At 42.8% G+C, this 20,812-nt stretch overlaps 1 protein-coding gene across 8 annotated transcripts in view; it reads left to right on the forward strand.

The window, feature by feature from the left end:
- Positions 1 to 20,812, forward strand: part of ACOT7 (acyl-CoA thioesterase 7) — a 234,203-nt gene that overhangs the window by 164,399 nt on the left and 48,992 nt on the right. For all 8 annotated transcript variants that reach the window (XM_069742406.1, XM_069742408.1, XM_069742413.1 and 5 more), the window contains one exon: positions 17,616 to 17,732. In XM_069742406.1, the coding sequence (XP_069598507.1) occupies positions 17,616 to 17,732 (117 nt within the window). The remainder of the gene's footprint in view (positions 1 to 17,615; positions 17,733 to 20,812) is intronic.

Here is a 20,812-nt window from a genome sequence, read left to right on the forward strand (position 1 = left end):
AAAAAGGACACCCAGTCATCCTGATCGGCAGAAACAAAGCATCTCAGATAGGTTTCCAAGGTCTGATTGGTTCGTTCGGTCTGGCCATTAGTCTGAGGATGGAAAGCCGAGGAAAAAGACAAGTCAATGCCCATCCTACCACAAAAGGCTCGCCAAAACCTCGAAACAAACTGGGAACCTCTGTCAGAAACGATATTCTCTGGAATGCCATGCAAACGAACCACATGCTGGAAGAACAATGGCACCAAATCAGAGGAGGAAGGCAATTTAGACAAGGGTACCAGATGGACCATCTTAGAAAAGCGATCACAGACCACCCAAATGACTGACATCTTTTGAGAAACGGGAAGATCTGAAATAAAATCCATAGAGATATGTGTCCAAGGCCTCTTCGGGACCGGCAAGGGCAAAAGCAACCCACTGGCACGAGAACAGCAGGGCTTAGCCCGAGCACAAATCCCACAGGACTGCACAAAAGTACGCACATCCCGCGACAGAGATGGCCACCAAAAGGATCTAGCCACTAACTCTCTGGTACCAAAGATTCCAGGATGACCAGCCAACACCGAACAATGAACCTCAGAGATAACTTTATTCGTCCACCTATCAGGGACAAACAGTTTCTCCGCTGGACAACGATCAGGTTTATTAGCCTGAAATTTTTGCAGCACCCGCCGCAAATCAGGGGAGATGGCAGACACAATTACTCCTTCCTTGAGGATACCCGCCGGCTCAGATAAACCCGGAGAATCGGGCACAAAACTCCTAGACAGAGCATCTGCCTTCACATTTTTAGAGCCCGGAAGGTACGAAATCACAAAGTCAAAACGGGCAAAAAACAGCGACCAACGAGCTTGTCTAGGATTCAAACGCTTAGCAGACTCGAGATAAGTCAAGTTCTTATGATCAGTCAATACCACCACGCGATGCTTAGCTCCTTCAAGCCAATGACGCCACTCCTCGAATGTCCACTTCATGGCCAGCAACTCTCGGTTGCCCACATCATAATTTCGCTCAGCAGGCGAAAACTTCCTGGAAAAGAAAGCGCATGGTTTCATCACTGAGCAATCAGAACCTCTCTGCGACAAAACAGCCCCTGCTCCAATCTCAGAAGCATCATCCTCGACATGGAACGGAAGAGAAACATCTGGTTGACACAACACAGGGGCAGAAGAAAAACGACGCTTCAACTCTTGAAAAGCTTCCACAGCAGCAGAAGACCAATTGACCAAATCAGCACCCTTCTTGGTCAAATCGGTCAATGGTTTGGCAATACTAGAAAAATTGCAGATGAAGCGACGATAAAAATTAGTAAAGCCCAGGAACTTTTGCAGACTTTTCAGAGATGTCGGCTGAGTCCAATCATGGATGGCTTGGACCTTAACAGGATCCATCTCGATAGTAGAAGGGGAAAAGATGAACGCCAAAAATGAAACCTTCTGCACACCAAAGAGACACTTTGATCCCTTCACAAACAAAGAATTAGCACGCAGGACCTGAAAAACCGTTCTGACCTGCTTCACATGAGACTCCCAATCATCCGAGAAGATCAAAATGTCATCCAAGTACACAATCAGGAATTTATCCAGGTACTCTCGGAAGATGTCATGCATAAAGGACTGAAACACTGATGGAGCATTGGCAAGTCCGAATGGCATCACTAGATACTCAAAATGACCCTCGGGCGTATTAAATGCAGTTTTCCATTCATCGCCTCGCCTGATTCGCACCAGATTATACGCACCACGAAGATCTATCTTGGTGAACCAACTAGCCCCTTAATCCGAGCAAACAAATCAGATAACAATGGCAAGGGGTACTGAAATTTAACAGTGATCTTATTAAGAAGCCGGTAATCTATACAAGGTCTCAGCGAACCATCCTTCTTGGCTACAAAAAAGAACCCTGCTCCTAATGGCGACGATGACGGGCGAATATGCCCCTTCTCCAGGGATTCCTTTACATAACTGCGCATAGCGGTGTGCTCAGGCACGGATAAATTAAACAGTCGACCTTTTGGGAATTTACTACCAGGAATCAAATTGATAGCACAATCACAATCCCTATGCGGAGGTAGGGCATCGGACTTGGGCTCATCAAATACATCCCGGTAATCAGACAAGAACTCTGGAACCTCAGAAGGGGTGGATGACGAAATTGACAGAAATGGAACATCACCATGTACCCCCTGACAACCCCAGCTGGACACAGACATGGATTTCCAATCCAATACTGGATTATGGGCTTGTAGCCATGGCAACCCCAACACGACCACATCATGCAGATTATGCAACACCAGAAAGCGAATAACCTCCTGATGTGCAGGAGCCATGCACATGGTCAGCTGGGTCCAGTATTGAGGCTTATTCTTGGCCAAAGGCGTAGCATCAATTCCTCTCAATGGAATAGGACACTGCAAGGGCTCCAAGAAAAACCCACAACGCTTAGCATATTCCAAGTCCATCAAATTCAGGGCAGCGCCTGAATCCACAAACGCCATGACAGAATACGATGACAAAGAGCAGATCAAGGTAACGGACAGAAGAAATTTTGACTGTACTGTACCAATGGTGGCAGACCTAGCGAACCGCTTTGTCCTAAGCGCACTATCAGAGATAGCATGAGTGGAATCACCACAGTAGAAACACAGCCCATTCAGACGTCTGTGTTCTTGCCGTTCAACTCTGGTCATAGTCCTATAGCACTGCATAGGCTCAGGTTTAATCTCAGGTAATACCGCCAAATGGTGCACAGATTTACGCTCACGCAAGCGTCGACCGATCTGAATAGCCAAAGACATAGACTCATTCAAACCAGCAGGCATAGGAAATCCCACCATGACATCCTTAAGAGCTTCAGAGAGACCCTTTCTGAATATAGCTGCCAGCGCAGATTCATTCCATTGAGTGAGCACGGACCACTTTCTAAATTTCTGGCAATATACCTCTATCTCATCCTGAGCCTGACAAAGAGCCAGCAAATTTTTTTCTGCGTGATCCACTGAATTAGGCTCATCGTACAGCAATCCAAGCGCCAGGAAAAACTCATCGATATTACTTAATGCAGGATCTCCTGACGCAAGAAAAAATGCCCAGTCCTGAGGGTCGCCACGCAAAAAAGAAATGACGATCCTAACCTGTTGAACTGGGTCACCAGAGGAGCGAGGTTTCAAAGCCAGAAATAATTTACAATTATTTTTGAAACTCAGAAATTTAGTTCTATCTCCAAAAAACAAATCTGGAATAGGAATTCTCGGTTCTAACAAAGAATTCTGAACCACAAATCTTGAATATTTTGAACTCTTGCCGTGAGCTGATCCACACATGAAGACAGACCTTTAATGTCCATTGCTACACCTGTGTCCTGAACCACCCAAATGTCTAGGGGAAAAAAAGGCAAAACACAGTGCAAAGAAAAAAAAATGGTCTCAGAACTTCTTTTTTCCCTCTATTGAGAATCATTAGCACTTTTGGCTTCCTGTACTGTTGTGATAGGCAATTCAGTATCACAATGGACATAGCGGTCAGAGCACATACAGTGATCTGACAATAACCCAAAATAATAGAACGAGCTCTGAGACGTGGGAACTCTGCAAACCGCAATCTCTAATCCTCTCCAAACAACACTAGAGGCAGCCGTGGATTGCGCCTAACTCTGCCTATGCAACTCGGCACAGCCTGAGAAACTAACTAGCCTGAAGATAGAAAATAAGCCTACCTTGCCTCAGAGAAATACCCCAAAGGAAAAGGCAGCCCCCCACATATAATGACTGTGAGTTAAGATGAAAAGACAAACGTAGGAATGAAATAGATTCAGCAAAGTGAGGCCCGACTTTCTTAACAGAGCGAGGATAGGAAAGATAACTTTGCGGTCTACACAAAACCCTAAAGAAAACCACGCAAAGGGGGCAAAAAGACCCTCCGTACCGAACTAACGGCACGGAGGTACACCCTTTGCGTCCCAGAGCTTCCAGCAAAACAATTAGACAAGCTGGACAGAAAAAATAGCAAACAAATAGCAAAGAAGAACTTAGCTATGCAGAGCAGCAGGCCACAGGAATGATCCAGGGAAAAACAAGTCCAACACTGGAACATTGACAGGAAGCATGGATCAAAGCATTAGGTGGAGTTAAGTAGAGAAGCACCTAACGACCTCACCAGATCACCTGAGGGAGGAAACTCAGAAGCCGCAGTACCACTTTCCTCCACAAACGGAAGCTCCCAGAGAGAATCAGCCGAAGTACCACTTGTGACCACAGGAGGGAGCTCTGCCACAGAATTCACAACAGCGGTCCTCATGTGAGCCAGTTTCTTTGTAGCGCTTGATGGTTTTTGCCACTGCACTTGGGGACACTTTCAAAGTTTTCCCAATTTTTCGGACTGACTGGACTTAATTTCTTAAAGTAATGATGGCCACTCGTTTTTCTTTACTTAGCTGCGTTTTTCTTGCCATGATGCAAATTCTAACAGTCTGTTCAGTAGGACTATCAGCTGTGTATCCACCAGACTTCTGCACATCACAACTGATGGTCCCAACCCCATTTATAAGGCAAGAAATCCCACTTATTAAACCTGACAGGGCACACCTGTGAAGTGAAAACCATTCCCGGTGATTACCTTTTGAAGCTCATCAAGAGAATGCCAATAGTGTGCAAAGCAGTCATCAAAGCAAAAGGTGGCTAACTTGAAGAACCTAGAATATAAGACATAATTTCAGTTGTTTCACACTTTACGACCATTCTACTTCAGTGGGACAATAATCCGTGTCTTATGTCTAAAATCGGCTGCCCCTCCTTGGTCCCCACATCCCCTCCTACGATGTATAATATATACTTTCTTCTAATAATTATCGCATTATAGGCTTATCTCTACTACTGGGAATGATAAGGTGGAATTAAAGCAATATTCCGTTTTAGTCATCGGAATAATCATATTTTCCATTGCTGGACAAAATTTGACCTTTTGAAACAAAAAAGAAATCCATGTCACATAAGTGAAAGCACATGGCTTCCATCTGCTCTGATGGAACACTTCTAAGCTCCGCTGCCTGCAACCAACAGCTTGTTTCACTCAGCTCAGCTCCAGTTGAGACTTTGCCAGAAAAGTCATGTTAAAAATGAAAGTTTTCAAACCCTGTGCAGCGAGCGCAGAGGACTCTATCTAACCATCTATTGTATGTACAGTTTGGCTGCATCTTTCTATATAGTCTGAGCAGAGACTTTCCACTTCATGACCTCTTTAAAGGGAACCTGTCACCCCCAAAATGGAAGCTGAGCTAAGCCCACCGGCATCAGGGGATTATCTACAGCATTCTGCCGCATAGGCAGCATCAATAGTAAAAAGTTGGGGACACAGAGGGTTAATAGCGGAGGTAACGGAATGCGTTACCCGCGGCATTAACCCTGTGTTAGCGGTGACTGGAGGGGAGTATGGAGCGGAGCGCCGGGGACACTGATTGCGGGGAGCGGAGCGCCGGGGACACTGACTGCGGGGAGTATGGAGCGGGCGCCGGCCACTGACTGCGGAGAGGAAGGAGCGGCCATTTTCTCCCGGACTGTGCCCATCGCTGATTGGTCATGGCTGTTTTGTGGCGACCAATCAGCGACTTGGATTTCCATGATAGACAGAGCTCACAACCAATGAATATCCGTGACAGAAGGACAGACAGACAGACGGAAGTACCCCTTAGACAATTATGTATATAGATGTACTGCCACTTTAACAGTTTCTGAACTGCTAGAATAAAGGATTACTAAATACAGCTGGAGATCAAGGTACACTTTTTTGGCATGCATACAAAAAAAAGCAAACAAAAAAAAATCAGTTAATTAAAAAAGTATGACCACAAGATGACTAGAGCAGCGATCATATTAAAAACACATGCAGTATACCTTCAGGGATTGTATTATAGGAAGCGGCTTACATAGCATGGTATGGTTGTGGCCCTTATAGGGTTTTAGAATCCTTAAAAAAGCATTCCATATTTTAGGCACCTACAGAAGTTCATTAGATATAGCGCTGTCATAAACTGAGTGCAACGTGTGTATTTTGGGTCTTTCTACATCATGAAAGTATCAGTTTTTTTTGTATCTTTTAAAGTAGGCAGACTCATGCTGCTTCTAGTTAAGGGAGTATTCCCATCCCGGAGAGTAATGCCATCCCTTATGAATGATGGTCTGACCACTGGATACCCACACCGATCTTCACTTGATTGGCATCAGCTACTGGAAACTGGCGGAAATACTGAGAAGGATGCAGCTCTTAGGCTGGTTTCACACTTGCGTTTCAAAACGCATGCGTTTAAAAAAAACGCATGGTGAAACAACGCATGTAAACGCATGCAAACGCTGCGTTTTTTTGATGCATGCAATTTTGCATGTGGTGAAAAAAACGCAGCGTTTTGACGCGTTTACATGCGTTTTTTCATGCTTTGCGTTTTTTAAACGCATGCTGAGAAATGTGTGACAGCTGCCAATCATCAAAATAAAGTAAAAAACCCACTATAAACAGAAATAGTTAGGGTTAGGGGTAGGGATCATAACCCTAACCCTAAAGGGATCCTAACCCTAACACTACCCCTAACCCTAAAGGGATCCTAACCCTAACCCTAAAGGGATTAGGGTTAGGGTTAGGATCCCTTTAGGGGTAGGGTTAGGGGTAGGGTTAGGATCCCTTTAGGGTTAGGGGTAGGGTTAGGGGTAGTGTTAGGGTTAGGGATAGGGTTAGGATCCCTTTAGGGTTAGGATCCCTTTAGGGTTAGGGTTAGGATCCCTTTATCACCTTTATGGTGGGGGGTGGCATATCAGTGTGTTTTCTGTTTTTTTTTTAATAAAAACGCATGCGTTTTTAAAGCAAACAAACGCATGTGCTTAAAAACGCATGCGCTTCCATTGACTCCAATGTATTTTTTGACACAAAAAAAGCATGAAAACGCATGCGTTTTTATGTGTCAAACGCCTCTCAAAAATACTACAAGTTGCATTTCTGAAAAAGAACGCATGCAGCAAAAAAACGCATGCGTTTCAAAACACGACCAAACACGTACAACAAAAAACGCATGCGTTTTCAATGTTAAATATAGGAAAAAAAACGCATGCGTTTTTTTGTGCAAAAAACGCTGCAGACAAAAACGCAAGTGTGAAACCACCCTTAGAGGGAAGCTATCATGATAGAATGGTAGAGTTGGAAGGGACCTCCTAGGTCATCGTGTCCAACCCCCTGCTCAAAGCAGGATTCACTAAATCATCCCAGACAAATGTCTGCCCAACCTCTGTTTGAAGACTTCCATTGAAAGAGAACTCGCCAGCTCTCGTGGCAGCCTGTTCCACTCATTGATCACCCTAATTGTCAAAAAGTTTTTTCTAATATCTAATCTGTGTCTCCTCCCATTCATTTTCATCCCATTGCTTCTAGTCTTTCCTTGTTCAAATGAGAATAAAGATGATCCTTCTATAAGCCCTTCAGATATTTGTAGACAGCTATTAAGTCTCCTCTCAGTCTTCTTTTTTGCAAGCTAAACATTCCCAAATCCTGTAAACGTTCCTCATAGGACATGGTTTGCAGACCGGTCACCATTCTGGTCGCTCTTCTCTGAACTTGCTCCAGTTTGTTGATGTGGTTCCCCAGTACTGGACACAGTATTCCAGGTGAGGTCTGACCAAAGAGGAGTAGAGGGCAATAATGATTTTGCGTGATCTAGACTGTATGCTTCTGTTAACGGAAAGAAATATATCTTGGTACCGTGTTAAAATTTTTGGTGGTTTCTTGTTCAGTCCATAGGCCTACAGCATGTGGCAAACCGGTGAGCATGTGGCTCTATTAGTATAGGAGATACCTGAAAACATATCACACTTTTCATCATAGTGCTTTTACCAATGCATAAAATGCATGGTATGCAAATTGCCTCTTCTGAGAAAAAGAGGACTTAAACTCTATAGCGCCACAACTCCCATCGCCATACAATAAGAGAAAAAAGAATGGATCTACCGGTGGCAATACATTTCTGTCTCCCACATCATAACATTATGGACACGAAATTACTTGTATTGAAAGGAAACTTCAAATCGCAGAAAGACAGGAGAGTCTGGGAATATAAACTGATGACGACCTTTGACACTCTTAATGCAGGAATGAATGTGTCACATGGATTTATGTCTTTTTACATCAACTAAGGAACTTGCCCCTCAGACCATGAAGGGTCATTACAACAGAGACCCTAATCACAGGACAATAAAACAATCCTTATCTAGGAATTGGCCCAATATTTATGGACGTAACTGTTTATCACCCATGGTAATTCTGCTTCATGTCACCTGGCTTATCCATGTTTTTTTCCCCTCTTTTTTTTTTTTTTTCCTATACTATGTTGTGCATAAATATGTGATTCTTCAGAATTTGTTTTAGTCTTTGCCTGATGAAGAGACCTGTGTAGTCTCGAAAGCTTGCAATTTGTTACCATCTTTTCAGTTAGCCATTAAAAGGTATCAACCACTGAGGACTTTCAATTCTAAATATGCTTCTGTTAATACATCCCAGAATTGTATTTGCCTTTTTGCTGCTGCATCACACTGTTGATTCATGTTTAGTCTGTGATCTATTAGTATACCCAAGTCTTTTTCACATGTGCTGATGCTTAGCCCTATTCCTCCCATTCTGTATATGCTTTTTTCATTTTTATTGACCAGATGTAGTACTTTGCATTTTTCCTTGTTAAAAACCATTCTGTTAGTTGCTGCCCACTGCTCCAGTTTATTTATATCTTTTTGACTCCTCTCTCTTACCTATTGTTTAAATTGAGGTTTTTGTGTTACATGTATTTTTGAAAAAAATGTTGGCAATTTTTTTTTTTTTTTCATATCGTCAACTTGAAAAATAGAAATCTTGCTGTTTTCAATCTGTCCCACTGCGCTTTTTTTTAGATTTTTACTTCCTGTCCTCTCAGGAAGAGTTTTCAGCAGCCTCCTTATCATCAGGGGCAGGATTGCAGTGAAAAGTTACAACTCTGCTGATTACACAGGATCCACCAATCCTCCCTTAAAAATCACATGTGCACACTCTCATTAGATACTTCAATTTAAAATATAAGGTCGGGTCTGACCATTGTGACTACATACATGTGTTGTTTCCTGAAACAAGAAAAAGTTAGTGTATAAAAGCCCTAGAAGCCTAGATTTCTATTTTATTTACTTTGAATACAGATTTTGATACTTAAATATTTTTTGAGAAGGTTTAATTTTTTTAAGAAATACATTTAAAACACAAAAACCTTATTTAAACAATAGATTATTTTCTGATTATATTTTCCCTTTAAAGGGAGGCTGTCAGAAGGAAGAACTTTTCCTCAGCTGGACATGTAAGTCATAGGAATTTGAATAAAATGATACCTTCATCTCTGCGATTCCATGTCTTATTCCGGAGAAATCCTCGTTTTTCTTAATATGTAAATGAGCTTTAAAGATCTATTGGGCTGGACATAGATCTCCCTGAGAATCTACCTCCAGAGATTATTTTAAATGAAAGGGGTTATTAAGAGTGTGAGACGTGCAGATCAGGAGAGCAGACCGTTGTTTATTACATGTCTCACACCGGTAACGTCCATGTTCATTTACAGTAACCTGTGGAGGCAGATTTTCAGGGAGATCTATGTCAGGCCCATAGATCTTAACAGCTCATTTACATATTAAGAAAAATGTGGATTTCTCTGAAATATGACAACGGATCACAGATATCAAGGTATCGTTTTATTCCGCTTCCTATGACCTGCATGCCTATGTAGATGGCTTGATCTTACTGACCTAATGTTTTTTCCAGGCATAGTGACATACATAGGAGTGTGAATGGGAGCTGCTTTCCTCCACTCTGTCCCATTCCTGTTCACATTACCTTAGCTGTAGCCCTTTGGTTCTGCTGACTGGCGTGGGTCTTGTGATCGATCGCAGATAGATGATCGACAGAGAATCCCACCACTTAGGTTCTTTCCATTTTTGACAATTACAATTAAACCTCTACAGTAAAAGAAAACAACATAAAAAAGTAACATTCAGCACATTCACAGTCTAACATACTGGTCATTAGCAGCAGATTCTGCATGATGCAAGCTGACAGTTCCACTCCTTTGATGGCAGTAAAATTGTCATCATGTAATATTAATGTTCTGGCTCCAGGGAACGGAGGTTTTTTTCTGAGACATTATATGATAAGGGAGTCCAAACTTTCTATATATATGATTACAGTTTGCATCCTAGACATGTCTTCCATCTTTCACGGCAGATGTTACAGCTTTTCACATCGTCTTCTTCCTGACGCCTTTTTCTTCCGTGATCTTTACTTGGGATTGCGGAATTTTGGATAACCATAGTAACTAGAGATTTTCTCCTTAGATAACAATTAGACGTGTCTCTTCAGACCTGGGTTGTTATCCTCTTCTATTTTTTTTTTTTTAAATTTCTGGACCGTTTGAGCAAAAATCGCAGAAAGCGGATAATTTTTAGACCTAGATCCCGTTTCTTTTTAGACCCCATGTGCCCCATATCGTGACACATACCCCAAGATAAAAGGTTTGTCCAGTGAAGAGAAAGTTTAAAGCAATGTGGATACCGCAATCCTTACCTGTTACGTCTATCGATGCTGCATCGCCGATGTGTTTTTTTTACATAGCACCAATGCTGAGATGCCATAACTACCGGCTGTAATGTCAGTTCTTCTGCCATGCAAATACAGACTGGTAGGGAAATGGCGAGCGCTGGAGCCAGAGAGAAATTAAAGGGGTTATGTGATGAATATATTCCTTAACCCCTTCAGCTTGCTCTACAGAAAACAATAAATTTGACTATATTCGCAAACACCCTGCCCCAGTTCCTGCTCTTGGCCTTTGTTGATAGCGGTAAGATCACGGCTAAAGCTCACGTGACCGCTACAGCCAATATCTAGGATTAAATATTCTTGTTGATGATATCGGCATCGCCACTGAGACCATTGATTGGCTGCAGCATGACATGAGTGCCTCAGCATGACTCTTTGAGGTCTGCATAAGACAGAAGCGCACAATAAGGCACATACCTCAAGAGTAATAAGAGAGGATGAGTGTGATGGTGGTGCTCACGTGGGAGGGGGGTTGTGTATGGACACGTCACCAATAAGACCCTTAGAATCCGTGGCTGGAGGAAAAGATACTTCCAGATACCAATTCACTTTAGTGGAGAGATCACCATATTTTGTCTTGAAATGTAGAATCTTCAATGGTATAAAATGAAGGTTTTTATTATACCAACTCACTTTGGCACCGGACTGGCATCTTTTTCATGGTAAAAAAAAAAACAAATGTCGGGGGGGGTTTGCCTTGAAAATGATGATAAATGGATTCTTCATTTCCGCGAGCACAGCCCAGGTACCGTGATCTCTCCACTAAAATGACTTTTTGTTTGATGACCGTTCTGCATGGTCGTCAACCCCTATAGAAAAAAGATCCTCCCATATTATGCTATACAGGGAGAACCAGGAGGTGCACGTGCTGTAACATGAATCCCTATTTGCATCAAAAGCAGCCCCCTTCAGAGGTACCAGACCAAACCAAGCTCCATACACCGCCTCCTCCAATGAGTCTCCATGCACCGCCTCCAATGAGTCTCCATGCACCGCCTGCCTCCTCCAATGAGTCTTCATGCACCGCCTCCTCCAATGAGTCTCCATGCACCGCCTCCTCCAATGAGTCTCCATGCACCGCCTCCTCCAATGAGTCTCCATGCACCGCCTCCTCCAATGAGTCTCCATGCACCGCCTCCTCCAATGAGTTTCCATGCACCGCCTCCTCCAATGAGTCTCCATGCACCGCCTCCTCCAATGAGTCTCCATGCACTGCCTCCTCCAATGAGTCTCCATGCACTGCCTCCTCCAATGAGTCTCCATGCACCGCCTCCAATGAGTCTCCATGCACTGCCGCCTCCAATGAGTCTCCATGCACTGCCTCCTCCAATGAGTTTCCATGCACCGCCTCCTCCAATGAGTTTCCATGCACCGCCTCCTCCAATGAGTCTCCATGCACTGCCTCCTCCAATGAGTCTCCATGCACCGCCTCCTCCAATGAGTCTCCATGCATAGCCTCCAATGATTCTCAATATACCAGCCTTTTTTTTTGTAACATGAATGTGAACATATGGTTATTAGTAAATCCAGTAGACTACTTCTAATGTTTTTAAAAGCTATATTTATGGGCTGCGTAGCACTGTGTCTCTAGATTCCAAATCAATGTCCTGAACATAGAGGTAATTAACAAAAATCTACTTGCCTGTAGTCACCACTAGGGGGAGCTTGGGAGCATAATGCATACTGTTTTATGTATGTAAAGTAGTAACATAGCCTTATGCTCCTTCTAGTAGTGACTGTGGGCAATTAGAATTTTATTATTTAACTATGTGTTTGCAAGGGTGAAGCACTGACATATGTAGTAGACTGCGTCTGGGGGTCCGTCTCCAGTAGGTGTACACATCTGAAAATGATGGCGACAGACCGCAGGTTCACTCTGTCGGCACCATCATAGTACATGGCTCTTTGGCTCATAGCCCCGATGGGACCAAAGAATGGGTCCCAAAAAGAAGGTCTGCCATTATTTTTATTTGGCAGTTTGGCTTAAAAATGGGTTGTCTCCAATGTATGGTGTCCAACTAGCCTAGTCTGGTGCTGTTCTCGCCTATTTCATCAGTCTTCTAAAGAATGTAGCATGAATATGTGACCTGGCTCCATTCACCCAAGTGATTTGGGGCCCCATTTCTTGTAATGTCATATCCTCATCTCCTTCCACACTCAGAAATCTATCCCCCAATTTGTGGATAGGTGATACATTTTCAGTATGAGAAAACCCCATAAAATGGGGATGAGCTGCAGTACCAGACTTGACCTATTGATAGGAGGTAGCACTGTTCCTTGGAAAAAATATATTTTTTCTAACCCTGGACAATCACTTTAAGATATTCTTGTCTGGTTTTGGATGTCTTTGCTTGTATTCGCCTTGTTCTATCTTCCCATATTGTTCTTACTAGTTAGATCCTGCCCTTTGTATGGCCGTGCAGCCTTTTCTCCCTTTATTATATTCCCTGACACAGTTGGCTCGATGTAATCCCAGAACGATGCACAGCTGTTGGCATATCCGGCGGAGCGCACATCTGGGACATTTCTGGAACTAATAAAAGTTACTGATTGTGATACAGAAAGCCACATAACATTATGCTCCGTACACGTTCTGGGCCGCACCACCATCGTAGACGTAGTGCAGCTGCTGGTGACTCCGTGTCTGGGTTCACTCGCTGGTATTATGCCAACAGTATGGTGTTTGCCCCGCTGGCCAATAAATGGCATCTCAAGTGGTCCTCAAATTTGCAATAGAATGGGCAGCTATGGGAGAACTGTGACAAAAGGTTGCTATGGGGGCACTGTTTTAGGTGTGACACTCTATTCCAAGTGACCCCTATAGGTTGTAATTAAAGGTGCAATGTTATTGATCAAAATGTAATAATCACAATAAAAAAAAGAGGAAAGAATCCGCACCACTGCAACAAGGGTTCACTGCGCCTCGCACTCGCCACAGCCACGTGCCATAAACGCCCCAAAAGGATCGGGTGCTCAATCTGAAAAATGTATGCAGGAAAATTCCAATGAAAGAAGAAAACTGAGCACGCAACGGAAGAATCTTCAGCAGGGGAGAATGTGAATTGTGACCGACGACGGCCGTTTCGCGCTGCTGCGCTTCCACGGGTCCTACCAAACTTAGAATTGCACAAATCCATTGACCTAAATTGGCTCTCTGTATAAAGCGGTGTTGAGTAGAGTCCTCCAGAGCCAGAGACACTTTTTCTAACCACTCACCGCTCCTGAAGGTGTTTTCCAGAGAAGGGATAAAATAAATGTTGATTACCATTCCAGTGTCCCCTTTTCCAATATTTTCTGTCCGGAACGGGAATGACAATGTGCCATCTGTCCGCCACTTGATCCTGCAGCCTATCAATGACCTTAGTGGTCACGTGACCGCATGGACCATCTGTCCTTCACTTGATCCTGCAGCCAGTCGGTGACATTAGCAGTCACGTGACTGCATGGACTATCTGTCTGCCATTTGATCCTGCAGCCTATCAATGACCTTAGTGGTCACGTAAGTGCATGGACCATCTGTCCTTCACTTGATCCTGCAGCCAATCAGTGACCATAGCGGTCAGGTGATTGCATGGACCATCTGTCCTTCACTTGATCCTGCAGCCAATCAGTAACCATAGCAGTCAGGTGACTGCATAGACCATCTGTCTGTTACTTGATCCTGCAGCCAATCAGTGACCATAGCGGTCAGGTGACTGCATGGACCATCTGTCCGTCACTTGATCCTGCAGCCAATCAGTGACCATAGCGGTCAGGTGACTGCATAGGCCATCTGTCTGTTACTTGATCCTGCAGCCAATCAGTGACCATAGCGGTCAGGTGACTGCATAGGCCATCTGTCCATCACTTGATCCTGCAGCCAATCAGTGACCATAGCAGTCAGGTGACTGCATAGGCCATCTGTCCGTCACTTGATCCTGCAGCCAATCCGTGACCATAGCGGTCAGGTGACTGCATAGGCCATCTGTCTGTTACTTGATCCTGCAGCCAATCAGTGACCTTCAGCGGTCAGTTGACTGCATAGACAGGGTGTTATAACTTCTGGGCTGAGCAGAGCTAAACAGAGGACTGGTAGTAATACTTTATATTTTTTATAATTATCCCTTCAATATGGCAAAACTGTAAGTCATAAAAACACCATCAGTTTAAAGAAATCTGTCAACTTGATGTCATCCCCCCCCCCCTCAGAATTATTTATCTGCATATCTAGCTTTGGTCTACACTTACCTTTACCTAGAAAGACCATTCCTCCATTACTGAAAGATATGCAAATGAGTCTGAAGTGCTTTTGGGTGTGATGAAGCACTTCCCAAGCCTCTGTGTGCCTGGCTCTATAACCCGCTGAGCGCTGCTTTCTCCATCTTGACTGACTAGAGAAGGCAGTGCTTAGGCAGGGAATAGAACTTGGAGACAAAGGCTCGGGAAACGCCCAAAGCACTTCAGCCTCATATTAAATGGATTTTCCAGATAAAGGTATTGGATTGAGATGCACATGTACCGTAAATAGTTTGGGATGGGGGTTGACATCAAGCTTGACAGTTCAATGACTTCCCTTGAAGGTAGCTGTTTTAATGAGAACCAGTAGAAGTTATGGAAATAGAGTAAAAATTGACCTTACTGGTTTTTCCCCAACAGATGCTACATACTGTAGATAGATAGAATCTTAAAAACTCAGTAGGTGAAAATTTTCTAACTGGAGCCTGAATGGAAAAATGTTTAGCTCTTGTACGACTTTCCGTTGTTATAAAATATCTTCTAGGCCAGTGACCCGGTCACTCTGCTTAGAAACCATAGATTTACTGCCGGTATAAACTTGGAGGCCAAAACTGGGTATTAGCATTCTTCAAATGACAGAGGTTAAATATTTTATTAAATTCCATGCTCACATTCCCTTTTACATTGAGCTTTTCAGCTGCTCCACAAAAGACATTAAACATATGTATTTGAAAGCAAAGAATGAGCACAATATAAAGAGGGGGAACGGGTTTGACATTTCTTGGACCCTACACACAATTCTTCTAAAATGTTTGTCTAGTGTTAAATACTAATTTTCATATACCCCACGTTTATAGAGACGGCCCTCCTTTTGATCCGGATCTTCATCACCTGGGCATAGTAAAAATCTGCTACAAAGAGTGTCTCCATTGAGGACCTGTCATGTCCTGCATTACACAACTGATTGACATAAATTGACCCTGTGTAATTCTTAATTTGCCCTGTGGTGGCGCTGTAGGGAAATCCAAATCTTACCACCAGGTTTACGCACAAATTGCAGCTGATCTATGAGAAATCCTTAGTGATTAACCTATTGTCAAGTGACCATTCTCATAATTAGGGATTATTCAAAGTTTAATAAAAAAAAAAAATAATAAAAATAAGAACCACGACCTGATTAGTTGTTCTGGATAACAGCTTAATTTTTTTTTCACCAGATCTTGTAAGTGTCCCAATGTATGATGATGGAGACACCGGATACTAATTATCCGGCAGGATAAGACTCTGCCATAAGACTTTTTTTGCTTGCTGTAATTTTTAAAAATCAGTTTTATCAGCAGAAGATTAACGCTACAGGACTAGTGAACCTGCTGCCAGGTAGTCCAGCCACGCCCCCACCACTGATTGGCAGCTTTTTTGCCTACACTCTGTATAGGCAGAAAGCTGCCAATCAGTGGTGTGGGCGGGGTTATACAGAGTACAGCTTTCATAGAACTGATAGATCTACAGCAATCAAAAATGGGATTTTATCAAAACTGCAACAATCAGCCCAGTAAGTGGCACATCGCTGGAATCAGGGTCTCTGTCTTTACATAATGCTGCTCTCAGATGGGGTAGAAAAAACCTGATGACCGTTTCCCTTTAAATAACCAGGAGACCAGATCGGGAACATAGGATGGAAAGAGGACAGTTGTGCAGGGATCACATTATTGGGGGGATCTGTAAACTCTTTAGGGTCACTGTGACTGGCACCTGGCAGAAATATGGGGGCACTTTGGCATGGGACTGTTATGCAGCACATTTTCCATTAGTGCATTATGTTGGACTTTTAGAGAAGTCTCTGGCCCTATTGATCCAGAATATTTGACAATCCGACACATTTCTAGAATTTCATGATATAATGTATGATGATATCTGCTGTACATCTATGGACCCCTCAAAGAAAAAAGAAAGCCAATATACTTTCTAAATGACCAGGTTCCAGGTTTTAATGAAGTTTTTATTTTTTTTTAGACACATATTTTAGATTTTATTTAGTTCATCTATTTTTTTTCAAAGACCCTCGGGGGGCTTTCCTTGCTTGATATGTAAATATCATCCACAGATCCATCTGAATTATGTGGACGTCGTTAAATAATCATGCGTTCTGGAGAAAATGGGATTTATAATTCTGGCGTGAGAAGGCTCGGCTGGGAAGGGGTTAATATTCATGGCATTTTTGATCCGATTTGTGAAGGTGTTTTTTTTGGTAGGACTATATTTACACACTACCTGTGATTAGCCGAGGTGTCACACTGTCACGTACAATCTGTCCATATTTTCCTTGGAGTCAGATCAGCCTAGCGACAGAACTCGCGGAATTACTGACATTTACTCGTTACCAATTAACTTTTAATTGGAATATTAGGTGGGTTTTTACTCTCTGTTGCTTAAGCAGCCCTAGAGCTAATTTAATTACGTACGTTTTCTTCCCAACAGTTTTGAATGATCTGACACTTTGCTTCCATTTCTTTCTTTTTTTTTTTTTTGCACAGGGGTACCTGTTGCTAGGCCTGGTACTGTTTTTGAAAGAAAGCAGCGATGTTTGTGTATAACTGTACAAGTCATTACACTGAAAAATTGACCTATACTTGGTGCACACTTGCAGAATGATTCTCTCTTTTGGTATATTATATAATACCCTACACATGTTATTTTCCATTTTATCTTGTATCCAAAAGGTTATATTATTTTTATGGTTTTATTTTCCTTCTTTTTTAGGCGTTACAATGAAATTAATGGATGAAGTTGCCGGAATTGTAGCAGCTCGACACTGTAAAACAAATATTGTTACAGCCTCAGTAGATGCCATTAACTTTCATCGCAAAATCCAAAAAGGTATGTCTTACTGACAGTCGTGTCGATTAGAGTTCTAAAAAGTAATTACATGTGAAGTAGGCTGAGCGATATGATTTTGCTACTGGCTGTGTCAGGTATTGCAAGTCAGACCTTTTCAGGTTAATGGGACAGAGTTACAGGTTTCTACAGTACTAGCCACTATCACTGTGCCAGCCAAAACCACTGTACCCACTGCTGCCACTGTGCCAGGCACAGCCATTGTACTAGCCATTGCCACTGTGCACACTGCTGCCGCTGTGCCAGGCACAGCCACTGTACCAGCCACTGCCACTGTATCAGCCAAAGCCACTGTACCCAATGCTGCCGCTGTGCCAGCCAAAGCCACTGTGCCAGCCAAAGCCACTGTGCCCACTGCAGCTATTGTACTAGCCACTGCCACTGTACCAGCCACTGCCACTGTACCAGCCACTACCACTGTACCAGCCAAGCCACTGTACCCACTGCTGCTGCTGTGCCAGCCAAAGCCACTTTACCAGACACAGCGACTGTACCCACTGCTGCCGCTGTGCCAGCCAAAGCCACTTTACCAGACACAGCCACTGTACCCACTGCTGCCGCTGTGCCAGGCACAGCCATTATAACAGCCACTGCCACTGTACCAGCCACTGCCACTGTACCAGCCACTACCACTGTACCAGCCAAAGCCACTGTACCCACTGCTGCCGCTGTGCCAGGCACAGCCACTGTTCCAGCCACTACCACTGTACAAGCCAAAGCCACAGTATCCACTGCTGCCCCTTTGCCAGGCACAGCCATTGCACTAGGCACTGCCACTGTACCAGACACAGCTGCTATACCAGGCGCAGGCACTGTACCAACCACTGTACCAGGCACTGCCACTATACCACTATACCAGGCACTGCCACTATACCAGGCACTGCCATGGTCACTTCAAATAGCTGATAAGCGAAGGCGCCAAGAATTAGACCCCACTGATCGGATACTTCTAACCTGTCCTATTATGGTACTTTTGGGCAGGGGTTGCTTTTATGGCAAGAGTCCATGCCCAATACAGTTCTGTGTTATGGAGCTGAGGGCATTTAGTGTGCCACCTCCTTGTGTCTCCTTTGGCTTCTATAATATTGGGCTGGGGGCACTTATGTGTCCACTATTATATTTTTCCATGGGGCTCTGTATTCTTCCTTAAAAATAATAGCTCTAGGAGACAATATCTCAATAACACAGATGTGGGCTCCAGTGGTGAGCCGACATCTTTTCCGGCACATGTCAGCTGTTTTGAACAGCTGACATGTGCCGCTAACAGCCGCTGGAGGAATCGCGATCCACCCACAGTGTGAATGTACAATTTTCATAGTCATGAAAATACTGAAAAATCTTCTATCAAATTCTAATTTCAGCATATTCGCTCATCTCTAGCTCATGGGCTTCACCTAAGATGGGCAATACTCTGTGTTTGAGAGTATCAGATATGACCAGCGACCGTCTTTGTACAACGCTACGGAATATGTTGGGTAATAAATTATAATGGAGCATAGCAATTATTTATAGATTATGTATGGATCTGTTTACACATATACACCCAACGATACAATTAGTATTATGGATTGATAATGCACAGGCGCCAGGACTAGCAATAAATGGAGGACAACCAAATCAGCATGTAACCGAAAACATTTCATTAGCTAACAGAATTTCTGCTTCCGTCCCGCTCCTATAATAACACTCACTAAATCTAATCTGCCGAATGCCCGGGATTTTACTAGATTTCACAGCGAGATTTCAGTTCTCTCCCCTTTAGCAGAAGTGACTGGAAGATAAATGTTCCTGGGTAATGTATGTTGATGGGTCTTCAGGCAAATATTGCTAAATTGCTTCCCACTGAGCAGCAGAACATTTTCTATTATTAATGTGATTGTGTTTTTAAAGAAGCCTGTAATTTCAGAAACGCAGGGATTAATTTAGAAATCACAATTAAGAGAGAAAATGATTTTCCTTCTGTAATTAAAAGGTTACAGGAAAAGATGAGGCATATGCTAGGAAGCGTCTTAAGTGATTCCAGCAAGGTTTCCGTCCAGAACGCCATCTTCCGACTGCAAACGCGCACCTAGGTTGGAAACAAAGCAGAGAGACGACTCTGGTCTGGCTTGGCTACTTGAAGGCCCAAATTAAAACATTTTTCTATTAATGCCTATAAATAGGGTTCTGCAACCCCCCAAAAAAACACTTTAATCACTGGGTCGTTTTGGGATTGTATATGTGAAAGTTAGACCCTTATGTCACATCTTGGGAACAAGTAACCGATACATCCAAATGACTAGAAATACACATAGCTTTTAAAATGTACTTGTCATTTTCAGAATAATCGGTTACTTCTGGCCTGTATATGGCTTGTATCCTGCATTTTTCACAAATTTTCTTTTCTGCTGGTTCGATCTATGATTTTCAGTTCTCTCTGAGCTACTGGGTAGAGACTAGCTGCAGTGATGCCTCCCGTGCACTGCAAAGAGTTGGAATATTGGTCCTCTTCTTTGTAGCACATGGACAGAAGTAGCAAAATTAAAGGGACATATTTCAACTGTACTGAGCTGCGTAGCTGTGAATCCAGCACGAAAGTGAAATACTTTTGATAGAGCTATAGATAGATAATAAATAGTTATGTAGATGGATAGATGATAGCTAGATGATAGATAATAGATTGATAATTAAATAGATATAAGGCCATGTGCACGCGTTCAGTATTTTTCACGTTTTTTTCCGCGTTTTTTCGCTATAATAGATAAATAGCTTTATAGATGATAGATATGTAGATGAATAGATAATAAATTAATAGATATGTAGGTAGATAGATGATAGATAGATGATAGGGAAATGATAGAGATGATTGATAGGTGATAGATAATAGATAGATATGTGGATCAATAGATAGATTGATAGATAATAGATTGATAGATAATAGATTGATAGATAATAGATTGATACATAATAGATTGATAGATGATATAGATGATAGATAGATAATAGATAACAAATAATAGAAAAATAGATATGAGATAGATACATAGATATCTCTCACTATATCCATATAATTTAATCTTGCA

Source organism: Ranitomeya imitator, chromosome 10 (assembly GCF_032444005.1).
Source record: "Ranitomeya imitator isolate aRanImi1 chromosome 10, aRanImi1.pri, whole genome shotgun sequence".
In the NCBI taxonomy this organism is placed as follows: domain Eukaryota; kingdom Metazoa; phylum Chordata; class Amphibia; order Anura; family Dendrobatidae; genus Ranitomeya; species Ranitomeya imitator.